Source organism: Myotis myotis, unplaced genomic scaffold (assembly GCF_014108235.1).
Source record: "Myotis myotis isolate mMyoMyo1 unplaced genomic scaffold, mMyoMyo1.p scaffold_m19_p_12, whole genome shotgun sequence".
NCBI lineage: Eukaryota > Metazoa > Chordata > Mammalia > Chiroptera > Vespertilionidae > Myotis > Myotis myotis.
Genome location: NW_023416316.1, coordinates 14,073,894 through 14,094,517, shown reverse-complemented (window position 1 = coordinate 14,094,517; position 20,624 = coordinate 14,073,894). Strand labels below are relative to the sequence as shown.

Genomic DNA, 20,624 nt, shown 5'->3' with positions numbered 1-20,624 from the left:
GAAGGCAAGCGCAGAACCTAGACTGGACCGAAGCGCAGCTTACCCAACTCTGCCCTGCAGCCCTCACGCTGTGTCCTGGCAGCCTTTCTAGCCTTCACCCTTTTGTTCTGTTGTTCTCCTGCTTCTGGGCCATGCCACTCACTCAGGTTTCAGGGAGGTGCCCATTAAGGATGCCCCGTTTTGCCTTCAATCAGCACACATCAGATCTGCCCACTCTTGCCTTCTGCTGGCAACTTCCAAATTGGGCTCCACCCTGGTTGTCTCTCTAGGATGTCTTTGCTGAGCTGACTGGTCCCAGCAAGTTCTTCAAACTCAACACATGTAGAAAGGAACTCATCAGCTTTCCTCCACTTCCAATTCCTTCCACTCCATTTTCCAGTCAACAACACCATCCACTCTCCCTCTTCAATCAGAAACCTGGAAATCAGCCCAGGCAGTTGGGCAAACTTGAGTGAGCTTTGGGATCCCTTGGAGACCTCGGCAGACACAGATTCCTGGGCCTACCCTGCACGGTCTGATTGGTTGGGGCTGGGTGGGCTTGATCTCTGTATTTCTCAGGCTCCCAGGTGATGTGTTCATGAGCCACACTTTGAGTAGCGCTGGCCTGGACTCATGAGTGTTTCACTCCCTTGATCCCACTGCCCACTGTTATTGTTGATATTATGATTGCCATCAATTTTAGAAGTAGTTCACATGTACTGAACGCTTAGGTGCCAAGCACTGTACTAGGCATGCATTTAGCCTACAGAGATGTATGAGTGCCAGGTGCTATAATAGGTACTTTCATGTGGTACAAAACATACAAAAGTATTCGCCCATGGCATTGACATTCTGGTAGAGGAAGAAAGAAATTTAAAATGTAAATAAATAAACTACAAAAGGAAAGTCATTCTAATTCCAGGAAGTTCTCACCAAGAAGGTGACATTGATGCCAAGTTTGAAAGATAATTGATTTCATGTAACCCAAGGTCTCAAGATGTCCCTTCCTTCGTTTCTCTCAATGCTGCTGTTTCCCATCTTAGTCCCTTGGTTCAGGTCTCCACTCCTTCACTTGGACATCAGCCAGCAGTCCCTTGGCTGGTTTCCTTGGCTGGAGATTTTCCTTCTCCCACCCACACTCAGCCTGCAGCCACCTAATTCTTCTAAATAAAGCAAATTATGTCACTGAAGGATTCCTAGCATCATCAGGATAAGATGCACAGTGGGGATTCAAGGCTCCCGGTGACGATTCTGCACACCCCCCAGCTTCTCTGCCACCTGCACACCCCACCCACTTTGTCTTCACACTTCAACAGCTCTGAATTAGAACTTGTCAACTGCCTACTTTGTCCCCCAAACTTATCACCAACCCTCCCATTCTGTATCTTTCCATTTTGCACAAGGGGAAGCACCTTCTGCCCATCTTAGGGGGACCCTTCCATCCTCCCCCAAAGGTTGCTCTTCCTCCCTGTCCTTTCCCTCCTCTGAATCTCCAAAGCCCTTCTCTCCTTGACTCTGTCTCATCAAGGCAATCCCACTGCCCGTAGTGTACTCCGGAGTCATCTGCCTTTTCCTCTAGGACCTCTCTAGCTGTCACCCTCTGGTAAGAAAGGGGTCCTTACACTTACTGACATCACTGCCTCACCTGAGGTTCATTCCCTGATCCACTGCAACCTGGCACCTGGCTACAGATGTAGAAACAGAGGCACAGAAAAGTTAAGTTACCCAGGATTGCATAGCCTAAGAGGCAGAGCTGGGGATGCAAATCCAGCCAGCCTGGCCTCAGGGTGTCTGCTTGTAACCACCACATCTACCACCCCTCATCCACCTGGAGAGGTGGGGATGATGGTTATCCCCGACACAGAGGAGGAAACCAACCAAACTGCTCTGTCACATGCAAGCACCAGCCATTGTGTCCTTTGTGGCTGCCCTAAACATGTTTAGGATTAAACAAATAGTGACAGCCTACAACCTTTTGGTCTGTAGTGTTCTTTGACAAGAACAGTTAATCCTCGTATCCTCACAGGTAAGCCAGGTGGGGATCTTGACCTTCATTTTCCCCAACAAGAGGTTGTGTGGGATGCAAGCCAGGGTTCCCCACTCCCAGGATGTAGCCTCCTTGGCCGCAACTCCCAGGCCCTGCAATCGTTTAACTTGGGGTCTGGCAGATGGGCAGATACTGAATGCTGGCTGCTGTCTGACAGATCCAGATCCATGGCTGTTTAGACTGGAGGGGGCCTTAGTGACCCATCGAATGATAAGGTTAGAATGATGAGATTAGTCAGCCCTGCCAGGCACCTTGCTAAGCTCTTGCCTGGATAGCCTCTGGCCTCCTTTGATCAGTAGAGCCATACAGCCAAGGCTCATTTGCTGTGGTTCTCTGCCTGTCACTTAAGGAATAGCCAAAAGTGTGTTCTCCTTTTTCGGGAGTCTGAGCATGAGAGTATGTCAGGGAAGGTGGAAGATCAGGTTGGATACTCTAGTTCAATTTTCCGCCTTCCAGTTTGCAGGCTCTGTCCAGCTGTGGTTAAACAGCCTGGAGTCCACTGCCTCTAGAACAGTGGTTCTCAACCTTCTGGCCCTTTAAATACAGTTCCTCATGTTGTGACCCAACCACAGAATTATTTTCGTTGCTACTTCATAACTGTAATGTTGCTACTGTTATGAATCGTAATGTAAATATCTGATATGCAGGATGGTCTTAGGCGACCCCTGTGAAAGGGTCGTTGGACCGCCAAAGGGGTCTCGACCCACAGGTTGAGAACCGCTGCTCTAGAAGGTCCCCTGGACACAGCTGAGGGAAAGAGCAACGCCAGACCCATAGCTGGTGACGGTGAGCAAGTCACCGAGACTGCCAGAGCCTCCCTGTTCCCTGACCGCTGGTGGGTGATCCCGAGGATCACTCAGAAAAGGAAAGGCTGCTTTACTGAAAAAATGGGAGACCCATCTGACCCATGATCAGTGCTTGCTCGTCAAAAGGACCAGTTTATCTTAGCCCAGCTCCTTAGCCTCCAAACTCTGTTATCTTTCCTATTGCATTGACCTTAAGTCCAGATTCATGGATGGATTAACGCAACAGATCTTCCCTGAACCCCTAGTGAGGTGCTTGGTGGCACTTGGTATTGGGACAGGGAACACAAGTGAAGGAAAAGGCAGGGCTGTCCATTATTCTGTGGCCCTTGAGCCAGTGTCAGGGGAAGACAGAATGCCCAAGAGAAGGCAGCTTTCAGCAGGAAGGTCCCTGGCCATTTTTGTTTTTAACATACACATGGAAAAGTCCCATGTGTGATGAGTAAGTGGACATACCCATGTAACTACTACCCAGCTCAAGAAATAACATGACCAGTCCCCTCCCAGTCTACCACCCCCACTCTGACTTCTAATACCATAGATAGGGTTTGCCTGTTTTTGAACTTTAAAGAAACAGAACCATCCGGGGCTTCTTTCACTCAATGCTGTGCGTGTGAGATGCATCCTGTTGATGTTAGTAGCTGTCGCTGGTTCATTCTCAGTGCTGTGTGTCGAATCCCAATTCGATCACAAAGGATCTGCTTTATTTTTTTTCTGTAATCTTCTTTGCAATGCTAAAAGTAAGTTCCAACTCCTTTTGAGAAGCTGCAGGTGCACACAGATGACCTACTGATTTACCTTCTCAAAGTATTCTTTGGAAGCAGTCAGGCGTGGCTTGATCATAGGAGAATCTGGGGTCCAGTTTGCTAAGCAGACTTCTCCATGGACTCCCACAAACTGGAATGCTTTCACCAGGCAGAGGCCCACTGGGAGATCATTGACATTCAAATGCTTGATGACTCCATTGGGGTCAGTTAGGAAGAGACTTCTTAGTGTAAGACCAGGACCTTCTAACAGCACATCTTAGTCTCAGGAAATCTGTTTAGTCAAATCTGACAGTAGCGCGATATTCATGTGGCCCCAACAGCCATTCTCCCTCAGTGTGGTGGTCCAGGCTAGACGGCTATAGTGGGGAATCCGCTGACCCTGAAACAACTTCACAGTTCTCATCATGAAACTCAGTGGCTTTGTCATGAAAAGCAATAATTTCTGTAGGGCACACCAGGTGAAATCCAAAGGAGAGAATAAGAGCATCAAATACTAGTATTTCTCCCTTAAGTCGTACAGGCTTAGTTCTTTGAACTCTCCTTTGACAAGGCTGTACCCTTAAAATAGGGTGTGTGCTGAGTGACCCCAGGAGCACAGGATGAGGAACTGGTGCTAAAGCAAATTTTGCTTGACTGGAAGGGAACCACAATACATTTGTCAAGCACATTCTTCTAGAAGCAGCAGGCCTAAGGGCTGCCAAGGCAGAGATGCCCCCAGGAATGGCCCTCACAAGACTAGCCACTGAATTGAGCAACCTCCCTCACCTTGGGGAAAAGGAGGGAGCGGAGGACCAAAGCTTCAGGGAGAATGAGATAGGGCCTGTGGGGGTGGGGCAGGAAGCTGGATCTGGTCCACAGAGGGCTTGGGGTTGCTTTCAGTTTTGGGTGCCCTATTAATGTTCCAGTCCATGTCTCTTGGTGAGCTTATGTGAGTTTTATTTGGGATGTAGGCCTAGAGTAGAATGACTGGGTCATAGGTATGCATTTATTCGGCTTTGATAGATACCAGCAGGAAGGATTTAAGCAAGTTGTTAGAATTTCCAGACCCTAAAGCTCCTGGTCAACCAGCTCCTGCCCCAGGGGAGGAGCTGTGAAATGTGCTTTGGAGAAGAGTGGGGAAGATGCTGGGTTAGGCAGCCCTTAGGGGTGGGGGTGGGCAGTCCTTAGCTCCTTCCTGTCGGGTTTTGGTCCCCTCTTCTTAGTCTGGGGTTTCCAGACTGTACTCCTGAGAGGTGTCTGGGGCTCCTTGGGAGGGGAGGCATAAGGGGGCTTTGAGCTTCACTTCCCTGCTTTGGCCACAGCACTCCGTTGACCTTTGTTTCACACAGCGGAGTTCTGAGAATGACTTCATGTGTTTTTGAGAGTTTTCCTGCGGTGTTTGAAAATGCATTGCTCTAAGGTCCCGTCCAGCTGGAAAATTCTATTTTGGGAGCAGGAGGTGGGTGTGGGAAGGGTTAAGCATTATTCAGCCAAAGAGCCAGTTGGCCTTTTAAAGTTCTTATAGTTCAGTTTGCAAAGCGGGAGATCTCACTCATAACATTCTATAAAAATAGTGTTCAAACAAAACAGCTTCCAAAGTCTAAAGCAGCGGTCGCCAACCTTGCAGACCTCACTTGCCAACCTTGCGGACCTCACGGACCCCCAGTGGCTGCTGGTTGGCGACTGCTGGTCTAAAGGATGCAGAGGCCAGGCTTCACTCTGAGGAACATATAGGCAGCATTTCAGCAACAAGTACAAGTCTTGAGGACATTGTACTTCCCCCACCCCTCTACATTTAAAAGTTTATTTTATTTTAGTTTCATTTTATATCTCCATTGGCTGTTCCTAATAGTAGTCACTTGGGGTTGTTTGGGTTCAGGACAGTTCCCATTTTTGCCAAGGAGTGGTGACGTGGGCGGCCTGTGTGTCCCTCTCTGGGGTGGTAGCCTTCCCTCCTCCGACAGCAGGCCTAGTTTGGACCTGTAGTTTCACTTGATGAAGGAGGCTGGGCTGTTCATGGGCCCAGAGAGAGATATGCTCTGCCTTGGCATGTACCTCTTAGTCAACAGTCTGATAAACAGCTATTTCCCAGGGCCAGCAGGGAACAAAGCCTCTGGCTGCTCTGGGATTTGTCTGCCCCACTCTTCCTGAAACAGCTGTTTATTCTTTTGACAGGAGTTGGACCACAGCACCTTCCCTTCCTCCCAGCCCTGCCTCCTTCTGTAGAACGGAGCTCAACAGGACTTTGTTATTTTGCCTTTTACTCTGGGAGGAGAGAAGCAGACGATGAGGTATGTGAAATGTTGGAATGATTTACTTCTGCCTTGTTGGGGTCACTGGGGGAACTGTGAGCAGGCAGCAGTGAGGATCTACCTGGGGGAGGACCCTCGCTTTCCCCTAACCTCTTGCTGGTCCCCCACACCCCACTCAGTAGTTCTGGAAGAAGCCAGAGTCCTTCTGTCCCCGGCATGGGTTCTAGAAGTGGGAGCTGGCGGATGTTGGCTCAGGGACATCACTAAGTTTTCCTGGATTTGGCTTCCCCTGGCAGGACCTCTCGGGGCTGTGGCTGCAGCCTGGGGTTTTCTCTGCAGGACTCAGGGTGACAGTGCAGGGGTCACATAGGTAGATGCGGAGCCCTCTCTGTGCAGTAGACTCTTTGTTTACTTTACCTTATTTCTCTTGGAAAAATCCTTGCACAATGTTGGGATCATGCAGCAAGGCAAAGCTGGCTGGATCCAGGCTTCAGATTTCCAGAAGGGACTCAAGAAAAGGTACAACAAGATGTATCTCAGAGAACAGGTTGTACTGTTTGTGATGGCTGGAGTGACACTTAGCCATGTATTTAGTCTGAGACTTGTCTGTTTCCTCCGTCTGTGTTTACCCTGACCCTCATAATGAAAAACTTAACTGCAAACAGCCTTCTATGCACTGTTTTTCCAGGAATTATACCTTGTTTCTTCCAATGGGGAGCATTTCCCTATAAAGCCCACCAATTTATTTATTTATGTAAACATTTATTTAATTACTTATTTTAGAGAGAAAGGAGAGAGAGACTGATTTGTTGTTCCAGTTATTTATGCAATCATTGTTTGATTCCTCTATGTGCCCTGATGAGGATCGAACCCAAAACCTTGGTGTATTGGGACAACACTCTAGCCAGTTGGGCTACCCGGCCAGGGCCCCTACACCCACCAATTTAGAGAAGTTTTCGGGTAAAGCAGTATCCTCCCGCTTCAGCTCCAGCAGTAGCCCCCTGTCAGGAGCTGGGCCTGAGAGTCATAGGGTCTGCTTTTTAAATTGGCATCTCCTTCTGGGTGAGCTTGCCATCTCAGCCTCCGCTAAAGCTCAGTTTCCTCAGTGGAAAAGCCACGGCACTGACCATGATGAGGGATGAACAGATGGAGTGAGTGAGTGAGGAAGATCTGCACCAGGCACACAGGAGATGCCTGGGAATGGCAGAGGAGCCAGTGCTCACCAGCTGGTCAAAGGGGAAGCCAGCCCCTCAATGAGGCTAGCCCCAGATTGGCTAGCTTTGGGCCAGTCACTCTGTGATTATCATATGAGGCAAAAAGAGAGAATGTCCCAAGGAGACCTGAGTGATTAATCCATTGTAAGCCCTCATGTTTTCTTTTTCTTTTTTTAAAATATATTTTATTGATTTTTTACAGAGAGGAAGGGAGAGAGATAGAGAGTTAGAAACATCGATGAGAGAGAAACATCGATCAGCTGCCTCCTGCACATCTCCTACTGGGGATGTGCCCGCAACCAAGGTACATGCCCCTGACCGGAATCGAACCTGGGACCCTTCAGTCCACAGGCCGACGCTCTATCCACTGAGCCAAACCAGCTTCGGTCCTCATGTTTTCTGAGAACAGAGTGGTGAAAATGGTGGGCACCAGAGGCCAATGTCCTGGACCTGGACCTGGACCTGAGTCCCGGCTCTACCACTTCATGCTGTGTGACATTGGGCAAGTTACTTAACCTCTCTGAGCCTCTATTTTCGTATATTTAAAATGGGGATAATTCTAGAGTGACTTCACAGGGTTGCTGTGAGGCTTACCTTGAGAAACTGCTGACAAAGTGGTTAGCCCAGGGCCTGGCCTGATTCAGCTGAGAGCATCAAGTGTTGTTAGGGCCTGAAGCTTATTCAATTTTCAGGATCTTCTTTAGAGAAAGAATGTAAAATTGCAAATACAATATTAGTCATGGAAATGGATATAGTTGACCCTTGAACAACTAGGGTTTGAATTGCGTAGGTCCACTTATACTTGGATTTTTTCCCCAATAAATACTGTAAACATATTTTTCTTAAAATTTTCTTTAACATTTTCTTTTCTTTAGCTTATTGTAATAATACAGTATATAATACATATAACATACAAATATGTGTTAATCAACTGTTTATGTAATTGATAAGGCTTCCATCAATAGTAGGCTATGAGTAGTTAAGTTTTGGGGGAGACAAAAGTTATATGAAGATTTTCAGCTGCAGGGATTCAGCACCCCTAATCCCTTCATTGTTCAAGGGTCAATTTTATTTAGAATATGAGCAGACATATCACAAAAATTACAAAAACTGACAGATACTCCAAATAGGACAAAATCCAGACAACAACATCATAATAAAATGATATGAAAACAATGTAAAAATGATTAGCATTATGTAGGTGTCTAATGCACCAGTCATATTTTTGGCTGCACACTCTTGGGTTGCCTTGTTGTCTGACAGTGATTTTGTAGTATCATTTTTAATAGAGACAAAAGAAAGACAAACCAGTTTTGCCTCTAGCAGTGGTTAATCAACGGTTGCTTTTTATTACTGAGCGTTTAGAAAAGTTTCCTTCAGCTTCACAACTTATAATTGGTGGTGCCTCATCTGGAAGTCTTTTGGCAGTTTCTTGCTCAGGTGGCTCCAGGCCAGAGCACCAGACAACTCAACTCTTGATCCTGGATGGGGTCATCTGGAGGTTATGGGCATGAGGTCATGATCATCAAGACCCCTGAGCAGGGAGCAGAGCAGCATCTAGTTCAGCTCTTTCTCCTTTCGATAAAAGGAAGGGCTCCTGTGTGTTACAAGGTCCACCTAGGTTCTGTTGTCACAGGGATCCAGGCGGGTGTGCAGCCCCAGGCCAAGCACCAAGGCTGGAGTGACTCCCCCAAGCAGGGGACATTCCTCACTTCTGGGAAGCATTAAGGCCTTCCCACCCCCCAACCCACTCTTGCAAGGGGCCTGTCGCCAGGCTTTATTGGCTTCTGGGTAAGTAGGCCTCTTGGCTTAAATCTTGTTGACCAGTAATCTTATCATTTGATCGGTACTTGAAGGAATGTATGGGGCCATTGCAGCGAAATGTGCTCCACGTGGCTAAGTGAACTAACCTCTTACAATGAGACTTCCAGCCATGGTTGATTTCCAGGCAGTGGGGCAAATACGAGGAGCAGCTGGGCCCTGAGTCCTGGGCAGCGGTGAGGGGAGCTGACTGTCTCAAGTCAGAGTGGGGATGGGGGTGGGCTTGCCTTGAGCTTCTGTGTGGTGCTTCCCTGAGGGCCCACTTGCCTCTCAGGTGAAGCCACCTCTCTGCCTTCAGAGCCACACATTAAAAAGTGTCATCACTTTGGCTGCCATCGGTGGAGCAATTACTAACCACCAGCACAATGTGCTTCCTACACACGGTCTCCTTTGGAACTTTTGAGACCCCCAGAGGAGGGTGCTTGATGCTGCATTTTTTTGTGTGAGTAGGGGCTCAGAGAGTTGGAAAACTTGCCCAAGGCCTAGATATTAGGTCGGAGAGAGCCCAGGATCGGATACATGCAGATAATGGACTCCCCCTGGCATTTCTAACAGATCACCGTGCCAGACACAGATACTGGCTTCTCCCTGAATCAACACGACCCCCACACAGATACTGACTCCTTCCTGAATACCCCTGCTGACCCCCTGCAGTGGAAACTTCTTCAGCTGATCAGCTGAATACCTCAGCTCATGTCCCTGCCCCTCACCCAACCGCAGTATAAAGAAAGCGCCCCCCTCCCTGTTGGCGTGAATCCACATGCCCTGTCCTTGAGGGTACATGGGTCTCCCAGGGACGCAGAATAAACCTTCCTTCCTTCCTTCCTTTTCTGATCAACTCTCTTTATTTCCTTCGCCGCCTCCTGAGCCACCGAACCTAACATTTGGTGCTGAAACCTGGGGTGAACCAGGGACCTTAAATGGGTCAGTGCTAGCCTCATTTCTACCTGGAATGCTGAATCTAAACATTGCAGTGGAGGGTGTGGAGGATAGAAGATAGTTTTTCCCAAGGTCTTTAATGCCCAGTTCTCCTGCACCTTCCCCTCCCCTTACCTGTTCACAGCATTGTCACTCAGTCTTTGGCTCCATCTCCATCGCCCTGGAGTGAGTGAGGCTGGAGCGAGCAGGGGATGGGGTCCAGGGCTGCGGGAGGGGCCACGGGCAGAGGAAGATTCTTCAGTTGTGGGAAGGTTTGGTTTCCTCTGCCACTGCTGTCCCCTGCAATTCCGGCTCCTGGAGATAATGGCTTTTCCAGGGCTTCTGAGCTGTTACTCATCTGAGACCTTCACCTTTCCCCTGACATGAGATGAAGAAAACAAGGTCCACGGTCCACTCCAATTCCTTTCAGAGAGGATTTCTGTTTGGAATCCCAGACCGAAGTTGTGTGTGTGTGTGTGTGTGTGTGTGTGTGTGTGTGTGTGTGTGTGTTGTTCTGTGTGGGACAGGTTGGAGGGGAGGGGTAAGGTAGAATTAATTTATGAGCCACGCTAGGGAAATAGAAGTGGAAAAGGAAGAGGAGGGTAAAACTGGAAAGGTGGAGAAATAACAGGCTTTACAAGGTGACCCTGCCCTTAGAAATGCCCTCAGGTTTTTAGCACAATCTGCATGTGTTCCAGGAGGTGGAGGTGTGAGTGGGGGTGGAGGTGAGGGGGGTGTGGAGTGGGGTGGGGTGTGGTTTCATTTGTGAACCTGTGCAGGGGCTGAGTTCTGGGAGTGGCCCAGGAGCAGCCCAGTGGGAGGTAGGATGGATTCAGAGAGAAACAGGTAGCACCTGACAAGTGCCTGAGAGATGGTAGGAGGGCTCTGGTGGGTCTGGGTGTGGCTGAGTTCACCAAGTCCTCTCAGGGTTGGGGGCCAGGTGACCCAGTTACACGCTCCCATGTGAGGCAGGGTGTCAATATTCAGCAATCCTATTTCTGTGCTCTACCCCTTAAATGGGGAATTTAGACACAATCCCATGTTTCCTAGTTGGTGACTAAGATAGTCAACCACCCAGCTTCAGAATTACACAGTTTTGAAAATTCTGAGAGACAGACACATAAAAGAAAGACTTTTAGACCACGCACTAGCTGCCAAATGCCTAATTTTTGTCCAGAGAGAAATAGAAAAATGTCTTAAAAGACCCATTGGCCACCCTGCCAACCCTTCCTTCTCTGAGATGTGCATTCCAGATCCCAAGAATCACATCTACACCTACATCTAGTGCTTCGCTAAAGGATGCAGTGTTGGCTCATTTGGGTAGCTTCCAATCATGATGAATGGCCAATGCAAGCAATCTATGAAGTCCAGAAAGAAAGGGCCTTCATGAATTATTTCTGATGCTAGTTTGCAAAAGGAAAAATCATCAACACTTTGCATGGAGAGGCAATTAGGGGATGTGTCTGATTTTGCCTCTCTCTCACGTAGGCCTCGGTGTTCTCTACCGTGAGAGTTTGTGTGCTTTTCTGTTTTACGTTTCTCACACTGGGAGACAAACTGCATTTGATCCTCAGCAGGTGGGGCCGATAAAACCTGGGATGCTCATCCGGCAGTGTGATGGCCTCCTCAGCACAGGCAGGGTGTTGTAGCAGGGCCTCCACCTTAATCAAAGAAAATCGAAGTCTCCCACTCCCAAGGAGCTCTTCGTGGGGCTGCAGCATAGAACAAATGGATAAACCTTTAGAGTCCCTAATCTACATCTCCCTGCACTTTTTCACATGATCTTATTCCAAAAACCTCATTCTTCTCCATCAAATATGTTTTGAGCTCTTGCTAAATACCGGGCACTGGGTCCTCCCGGCAGCCTGTTTTATGGACACCAGTAATAAGAACGAGCATTTTTTGGTATATTTATATGGTTCTGGGCACAATACTAAGTATTTTATGGACATTATCTCTTGCAATCATGGCCATTTTTATCCCCACTTTAGAGACGAGGAAACCAATTTAATATGATCCGTTACAGGTCCATAATCCTTTTTCTGAAACCCTAGGACCTGGAGTGCAGGATTTTTGTGGTGCAGATTATATATCATATATTATGTGAGAACCCCAGTACAGCAGCACCAAATAATAAAATGCATCAATATCTATGCAAAGAGACATTTAAACAATCTCGCTCAGTAGGATAAGGATTATGCATAGCCTCATGTCAGTGAGGGCCATGATGCCAGTTGAATTACAAAAAATGTTTTTTGGTTTTCAGAGCTTTTTGGAGACATGGATAAGGGACTGCCACGTGTTTAGGGCTCCCCAGTTTCATGTGTATCTGAGCCCGGTCTCCAGTCGCTGCCCCATTCCAAAGCCCATGTGTTTGATCACCATCCACACTTCTCTCTCCAAAGTCTAATTGACTTCTCTCCTTTTTAGCACAGGCCATTGGAATAACCTGCCGCCTAACTTCCCCAGGTCTGCCCTTGCCCCCATGCTGGGTTCGAGCCCCAGCACCCCACATTCATTTCCCACCCCAGCACTCCCAGCACTCAGTGGGGCCTCAGAATGAAGTTGGATCAGGTGATACCCTAGCTTTAGGTGCTTTTGTGGGTCCCCACACCCTTTCCGCACCTTCCCAGGCACTCTCTGCTCTGCTCACCCCGCCCTTGTTCCAGCTACTAAAGTGAGAGAACTTCACTATTTATTCTCGTTTAGGTTTTTGCTTTTGTCTTTTCTTCAAACACAAGAAGCTTTTTCTCCTGTCAGTGTTTTCTCCTATCATAGTTGCTGTCCGAAATATTCTGATCCCTTCTCATGGCACACTTTTCACCCCTCTCTATCCTGTTTTCATTCCTTCAGAAGCTTCAGTCACTTCCCCAGTGAGGTCTCTCCCAGCCACTCGAATTAAAGTACTTACTTCCCAACCTGCTTTTCCCCACCCAGCACCCCTCCCCCCTCAAACACAATTTCACTCAGCAACCAAGAATACTCATGCGCTTACTATGCACCAATCGTTTACTTGCTGTGGGTGTGGAGGGGAAAGGTGGGTGGGGGTGGGAAGTGCGTGAGCCTAGATTGTCAAGGACTGAGCGGTTTCCCCTCTGAGCACAGGGCATGTAGTCAATGTATTAAGGAAATCAAAGCCAGGAAATGGATGGTTCCTTGCAGCCACTTGCCAAGAGGTGGGTGATCTGAGTACTGGCCCCTGGCAGCCATGGAAACCACTTCCAGTTACTTCCTCATGCTCCCCATTCATGGCAGACCTCATGATCATCCAGGTACTTTTCCTTCTGAGCCCCAAAGTGGCCTTAGCATCCTTCCTAGCATAAGAGCCCTGTCAATTCATCAACCTGGCCTGATTTGCCATTGCAGACCTATGCAATTTAAGGTAGAGCACACTTCTTAGCTCTAGTTAAATATTCATAAACATTTCCTTTTAGAGAGGATATAGGTGGAAGCATTTCTTAAAAACCGTATCTTGCTCTGGATTTATTGAGTCTATTTTTCCCCTCTTTTTCTTTTCTTTTCCCAGGAGAAAATAATGAATGTCAAAGGAAAAGTGATTCTGTCAATGCTGGTTGTCTCAACTGTAATTGTTGTGTTTTGGGAATATATCAACAGGTAATTATGAAACATGTTGAAATGATGTAGATGAAAGTTACTCTGATCTGCTAGTGTTAACCAAGTCATCAGGTTGAATTAAAGGTAGATTCCACCTTTCCAGTGTCCCTGAGCCCTGAACTGTCTTTTAAAAAAAAAAAAAAATTTTTTTTCTTTATTGATTAAGGTATTACATATGTGTCATTATCCCCCCATTGCCCCCCCTCCCCCCCGCCCCGCCACTCATGCCCTCACCCCCCTGGTGTCTGTCCATTGGTTAGGCTTATATGCATGCATACAAGTCCTTTGGTTGATCTCTCCCCCTTACCCAACTCTCCCCTGAACTGTCTTTATAAGCATTCGAGCTCCAAGTGCCTTCTGGCTAATTCACTAGCTTCCTTCCTGTTGTGTTCCCAATGTCTTGATTTTTGTATTTAGGCAGTTCTGGGCAGGCCAAATGTAATTAAAATTATCCATATGGCCAGATACAGAAATTACCTTTAAGAAATTTCAGACGCAAGTTCCATGAGAAATCCACCCTGGCTTTTGCAATCCTGGATATTTGCAGAGTTTAATGGAGCAACTCAAGTTGTTGACTTTTGTTGCAAAATACACTTGTGATTCATTTGTGCCTGGCTGAAACTTCTTTTCTTTTCTTTTTTAACTCTGGAAAGCAAAGGGAATTAAACATTCCTGAGTGCATTCACCCAAAAGCACTGCTTCTGTGCTTTTGGAAACTACAATGCCTCAGAGATTCCAGCTGGAGAGGCTTCTGATAGAAAGAGGGCTCCACAGGCAGCTGCAAAAATGCACGATGCCTTTGACTTCAAAGGCCCTGGTACAGCTCATCCAAAAAGTCCATCATACAGCTCTAGGCAGAGAGAGCTGTCCAGGCACCATTAATACACTCATGGTGAAGTGTTTTAGTAGTCCCACATTCACCACGACAGCCTGGATTAACATGCGAATGTCTTCCAATTCTTAAATTCTAAGATGTGCCAACAGGACCATTGTGGCTACCAAAAAAAGGAACTGCACCTTGAGGTCCATCAGTAGAAGAATTGCTCCAGAACTTGGGAGCCTTCCCCCTACACCCTGGGGTGCTGCATAATCTAACTGCTTTGGGAGTGTCATTCTGAACAACTCATTTTAAGAAAAACAAGATGAGTGTGACCAAGTTAGAAGGCCTACAAGCCAGGTCTTTCAAATTGAGGAAACTGGGGGTACTTAGTCCAAAGAAAAGGTGAATCAGAGTTAGGTGAAGGGACCCTGAGCCTCCTTAGGTACTCCAGGGCTGAGTCTGGAGTGAGGGCTGCCTGGGGCTGGTCTTGTGCCACCACTTATCTCCTTGGTGACTTTGGGCAATTTACCCAGCCACTCTGTTCCTCATTTTCCCTATTTTTAAAAATGGTGATAGTAACAGTACCTGCTTCATAGGATTGTTGGGAGGATTAAATAAGATATTGAGTATAAAGCAGGTAGAGCAATATCTGGAACTTCATAAGCACTCAAGAGATGCAAGCTGCTATGTTCATCTTCTTCATCATCACCATCACCATCGTCCTCTACTCCAGAGGCAGACTAGGACAGGGGATTTTGGCAGATGGCAAGAAGCTCTAGCAGTTGGAAGAATCCAACAGAACAAGTAACCTTTGGGGGTCCTGCCCTGAATTAGCTGTGAGTGCTTGATTGGATAACCATAGTGCTTTGAATTACAGCCAGAGTTGTGCTTCCATATTTTGAGGATTCACAAATTAAATTATTGGAGCCAAAGGCACAAATGTGCATAAAGAGGGTCATTTTGCAGTGCTGGGCACAGACTTTGCTCAGTAGTCAGGGCAGGTTCTGGCTGCTCTTCAGGGCCATGTGGCACCCAGACTGTGGCCACATCATTCCTCAATGTGAGGAGTCTACTTGAATACCTTCAAGGTGCTTAAAAGGCAGCAGATCCTTTGCCACCTTATGAACTGGCTGTGTGATGATTTGAGGTGAGCTGGGGCACTAACTTTAGACAGGTGGGTGGTGATGGGCTAAAAAGGATTTTAAAATAACTGAACACATCAGACGATTAGTAAATAAAACTGCTGTCAGCAGAGCATCTGAAAGAATGTCACCTAGGACAGCGTTTGATTTGAAGCTTGATGGAAAAAACATCTTAGAATTTTAGAGCCAGAGGAAACTTTAAAAGTTACAGTAAACGAATGATGATGATGATGGCGATCATGCTGACAGCAGCTACCAGTTACTGAGTGTTTGTTTGCGTGTACTAGGAACTGTGCTGTGCACTCCCTCCAGCTCTTAGTCCAAGTTTCTAGATGAGGGAGGAACAGTGTGTCTCTGAAGCTCTGAGCTGGACGCGGCATTAGGCTCTGCAGTCATTTTGTTTTCTGGGGGAAGGTGAATCCTGGGTGAGGGCTGGCTGGGCTGTGGTGTTCCTGAGGAAATGGCAGGAGGGAACCCATCTGTGAGCCTCTCTCCCTCGTTGAAGCCACAATGAAGAGCTGTCGTCTTTTTTATTTACTAAGATTTGAGTCTCCAGAGACCTCCTTGTTCTGGGTAAATACGGAAGTGACTGCAGTGCAACTTCCCAGTATCCTGAGGTCATTGGTTTTAACTCAAAGGAAGGTGGAAACCTAGGAGCAGCTAAAACCAGGCTCTCAACTCAGCCCAGGGCTTCAGTGATAATGGCTGCAAAATAGCTTCTCTCAGAATTAAAAGTAACATGATATGTTTTTCTTTCCCCTTTGCTTTTAGCCCAGAAGGCTCTTTCTTGTGGATATATCACTCAAAGTAAGTGCTTTGAATTCTAGATGTCTCTGGGACAGCTCCCACGACCACTCCTGCACCTCCTACAGTCAGTTCTTAACATGGCAGCTGGTGATGGCGCTGTGCTCAAAGGTGGAGGGCAGAGGCAGGTCCCCGGAGATCTGGAGAGCGTGCCTCTGGCCTCCTAGACATGCCTTTATAGAGCAAAGGCTGTGTGTTGCCCTTGCTTCTTTCTCATGAAGGGTCTCTTTAAGTGGTGTCCTTTGGAACATTCCTGCCTTCCCAATAAAGAGAGTCAGGGTGGATAATGGTCCCTTCTGCTAAATTTCTTTGGGACAAAGGATCATGAAAAAACATTTGGAACTATGATGAACTAGTGGGTGTATTATTATTACTAGAGGCCTGGTGCACGAAATTCATGCAGGGGGGGTGTCCCTCAGCCCAGCCTGCACCCTTCCAATCTAGGGCCCCTTGGGGGATGTCCAACTGCTGGTTTAAACTGGCAGTCGAACATCCCTCTCACAATCCGGGACTGCTGGCTCCCAACTGCTCGCCTGCCTGCCTGATTGCCCCTAACTGCTTCTGCCTGCCAGCCTGATCACCCCCTAACCACTCCTCTGCCAGCCTGATTGACACCTAACTGCTCCCCTGCCGGCCAGATCACTCCCAACTGCCCTCCCCTGCTGGCCAGGTCACCCCCAACTGCCCTCCCCTGCAGGCCTGGTTGCCCCCAACTGCCCTCCCCTGCCAGCCATCTTTTGACCACACAGAGGCAGCCATCTTTGACCATATGGGGGTAACTATCTTGTTTGAGGGCATGGCAGTTAATTAGCATATCCCCTCCTTATTGGCTTTGGGCGCCACCATCTTTGAGGGTGGGACAGTCAATTAGCATAGTCCCGCCTTATTGGCTGTGGGCACTGCCATTTTTGAGGGCGGGGCAACCAGCATATTCCCTCCTTATTGGCTGTGGGTGCCACCATCTTTGCGATGGAGTGAGGGTCAATTAGCATATTCTTCTTTATTAGATAGGATTATTATCATCATCATCATTGCCAGTAAGAACTATGTAAGCCTTCATTTTTCTATCTTTGGCTTGGTTGCCAGGAAGCCCGGAGCAATGTGGTTTGCTTAACTGCTTGTACTTCCCTCAGCCTTCATTTCTGATACAGCTTATCTTGTGGCATTAAGTCTGGGTTTTTATGCTTACAAAATGCCATGGGATCTTGGCAGTTTCCCCAAACCCACTCAGCCAATATTTCAGCTACAAATGAAAATAGAGGTAAAACCTTTATTCTTGAGAGTTGCTGGGATGACCAGGGTCATTGTGAAAATACGTACCTGAATGACTAAGTAAATGTTTCTCTTTCTGTTCCCTCTTGTTTGTTTTATTCTGGTATTATTTCCCCAGTTATTGTAACTGTAGTTCTTAATCATAAACCATCTTAAATGCTCCCTGAAAGTAGATGAGCTTTCAAACAGGTTTCTTAATATTATCATGTCTGTTCACGTCTCAGCACTCAATTTGTCCAAATGAAAGGCCTTACATTGCCTGGTTTCTCATTTCCCCTCCCCAAGAAGGCCCCTACCTTGGGGAGACTCTCAAGATGAGTGTGGAAACTTCTGCATGTGGGTGGGGAAGGTGGCTTCTGATTACAGGTTTCTGAGTTTCTGGTTCAGAGACCCTCAGATTTCTGCAACACATTAAAAAGATCATACGCCACAATCAGGTGGTATTTATTCCGGAGATTCAAGGTGGGGACAATAGCTGCCAAACAATAAATGTGATACACCACATAAGCAGATTTCCTGAGGCTGTGACTGCTGACTTTGTAGCAACCTGAGTTCTCCTAGTTAAAGCAAAAGAGATCATTCTTGGACAGGTGCGCTGGTTTCTTTATTAAGATCACAACCTGTTACATTTATTTTCAACTTAGAAAGCTCTTTTATGTATGCTATTTCATTTAGCTGCCTTCATGGTAGGTTTATTGTTATTATTATTATTATTGTTATTACTATTCAGGGTGGGGCAAAAGTAGACTCACAAATAAACTTACTTTTACTCCACCCTGTATTAGTATTATTATCTTACTTTTCAGAGGAGAAAAATGGAGATTCAGAAAGGGGAAAATGGCCTATCATAGCCATACAATAGTAAGTGGCAGATCCAAGACTTGAGTTTATGTATTACTGTCGTCCCCATCCCCCCCATCATTCTCTTTCTCTCCTCCTGCCCTGCCGGGGCTCCCTGGATGATGAGCGAGTGCTGGAGCTGTCCCAGGAGGAGAGGTCTGGGCACTGTCAGGCCTGGCCTCTCCCATTCACCTGGAGCAGCTTCACTTCTGTTTGTTTTACCAGCCAGCAGTTTTAAAAATTTTGTTTAATCATTTTCTGTCATAAAAAGAATTTGGAAAAACCCCAGTCTGGGACTGCCTCACTTTCTAAAAATGTTTTTCATCTTTTTCATTTCTTAGAAACCCAGAACTTGGTGACAACGGCAGTCAGAAGGGCTGGTGGTTTCCGAACTGGTTTGAAAATGGGTAAGGCTATGAGACACTGGTATGTGTTTCCATCGACTGGACATGTTTAGAGTCCAGATAAACAGTGTCATGGCCATGGCCGTCTCAGTCACTCATGTTTCTGGCTTATTGAAATCATATAAGGAATCTATTTCATGGTTGGGAACAGAACAGTAAAGGTTTTTGTTTTTTAAGTTGGGGGTGAGTGGGGCTTGGGCTGAGTTCAGGTTGTAGGAAAGATTATCATAAGATAAAATGTCCTTATGTGGACTATTTGATAAAATTCCCCCGCCACTGAAATAATCTGAGGACTGTTGTGTCATTAAACTGCTAACTATGCTGTCTTGGATCATCATCACAAAGACGGGTAGTGCGCCTTTTTACACAAAGTATGTCCTTATGCATAACCATTTAGTGTTATGAACCTTCTCCAGACAGTCACTGACTTCCTGACACCATAGATGCCCTCCCTGCCTTATTCACCCTGCTTTCCCTTTGTACATAGGACCCACAATTCCCAAGAGGAAGAAGACATAGAGAGAGAAAAGGAAGACAACGAGGAGCTTCAGCTGTCCGACTGGTTTAATCCAGAGTAAGAGTGTCCCTTGTGTGCAGCAAATCCATGGGTCAGCGGGAGGTGGCAGGGGGCTGTGTGGGCAACAGTGCCACTGAGAACATCTCTCAGTGGGGAGACAGAATCTTAGACCTTTAACGACAGATTAGATGAGAAACAGAGTCTGGATGTTTTGACTCAATTGCTGGAACAATAACATGGTGACTGGCCAGTGGTAGCAGGTGAATCACAAAATACTCAGCTGTGGTCTCAGAGGCCACAGCATGTTGTGGAAAGCCACAGGATGGAGAGTCAGAGCAAGAAAATTCTCTCTGAGATTCAGTTAACTCATCTGTAAAATGGCAACGGTGATGCAAAATCTCAGATCCATTACTCAGATCCAGTTACTCTCCATTACTGCATTCAGATACTAGCTTAATGGGTCAATACCAGCTTTTTAAAAAAACTTGAAATTAAATAGAAAATCAGAGGGTATAACAATGGGGATTACGTTTTAATTTATAAATTTGGGGGAGGGGGCACACACAAGCAGTGTGTCCCATCTATTAGCAGTGCCCAAGCTCAGTAGAAGATACATGGTAGAGATGGAGGATGAGAAGCCATCAGAATACAGGTGGCAGTGGGATCTGTAAGCCTGAATAATGCCACCCTCTGATGAGGGTGGCACACTTTTATGGTGACACTTGTGCTTTGCTGAGCAGGATTTGAGTGGCGGGGTCAGGGCTGAATTACTGGGAACAGAGAGGAGGGTCAGATGAGGGCCACCAGCTTCCATTCTCTTCAGTCTCCCCCATGCATGGCTCAGCTTCTCTCTAAAGGAAAGGAGAGCAGATATTTAAAGAATATTGGTTTGAAACGGCACCAAATTTAAGCCTTCTCAGGGCACCAGAGTGCATTTCTCACATAAATGACTATGGAATAAACAAATAAATATATTTATATAAATGTATTCTTTTCTGTAAACTACCTAAAACATCACAGTATGTTGTGTACACATTTCTACATCAAGATCTCTCAGCTTCTTTGACACCAGATCCTCGTACTTTTCCTCCTACTCCCTATTCTCCCTTCTGTCTCCTTGACAGGGGCTTCTCCTTTCCCGCCTTCACAGATTAGAGCTTCTGGAGGTTGAGTCCAGTAGCCTCATCTCTTCTTTACACACCATCTTCCATGTGCTCTCATCCATCTCCAGGGCATTAGAGACCATCCATGTGAGACTGATTCCCATGTATATCATTAGCCCAAAGGTTTCCTCTGAGTGCTGACTGTGTCTAACTGCCTGCTTGATGTCTCTGCATGTCTCACGTGATCCCACCCCACACTTGTTCTCCTCATTTCCCATCTCAAAGCCAGGGTCTGGGACAGCTCTCCGATTCAGCCTCCTCCTCCAC

The 20,624-nt window shown here is 46.9% G+C and overlaps 1 protein-coding gene, 1 long non-coding RNA gene and 1 pseudogene across 3 annotated transcripts in view; 1 reads left to right on the top strand and 2 right to left on the bottom strand.

Annotated features, from left to right (window-relative positions):
• The window catches only part of GGTA1 (glycoprotein alpha-galactosyltransferase 1 (inactive)), a 52,138-nt gene that overhangs the window by 21,725 nt on the left and 9,789 nt on the right, over positions 1-20,624 (top strand). For both annotated transcript variants that reach the window (XM_036329895.1, XM_036329893.1), the window contains exons 2-6: positions 5,751-5,866; positions 13,307-13,395; positions 16,129-16,164; positions 18,615-18,680; positions 19,165-19,251. In XM_036329895.1, coding sequence (XP_036185788.1) covers positions 13,316-13,395; positions 16,129-16,164; positions 18,615-18,680; positions 19,165-19,251 — 269 coding nt within the window. In that variant the 5' untranslated portion in view covers positions 5,751-5,866; positions 13,307-13,315. The remainder of the gene's footprint in view (positions 1-5,750; positions 5,867-13,306; positions 13,396-16,128; positions 16,165-18,614; positions 18,681-19,164; positions 19,252-20,624) is intronic.
• On the bottom strand, positions 3,616-6,045 carry LOC118667679 (annotated as a pseudogene).
• Positions 7,637-19,167, bottom strand: LOC118667127. Its single transcript, XR_004971165.1, has 3 exons — positions 17,730-19,167; positions 9,916-10,158; positions 7,637-7,739 (listed from the first exon to the last, which is right to left on the bottom strand). It is a non-coding gene; the product is annotated as an uncharacterized LOC118667127 (long non-coding RNA).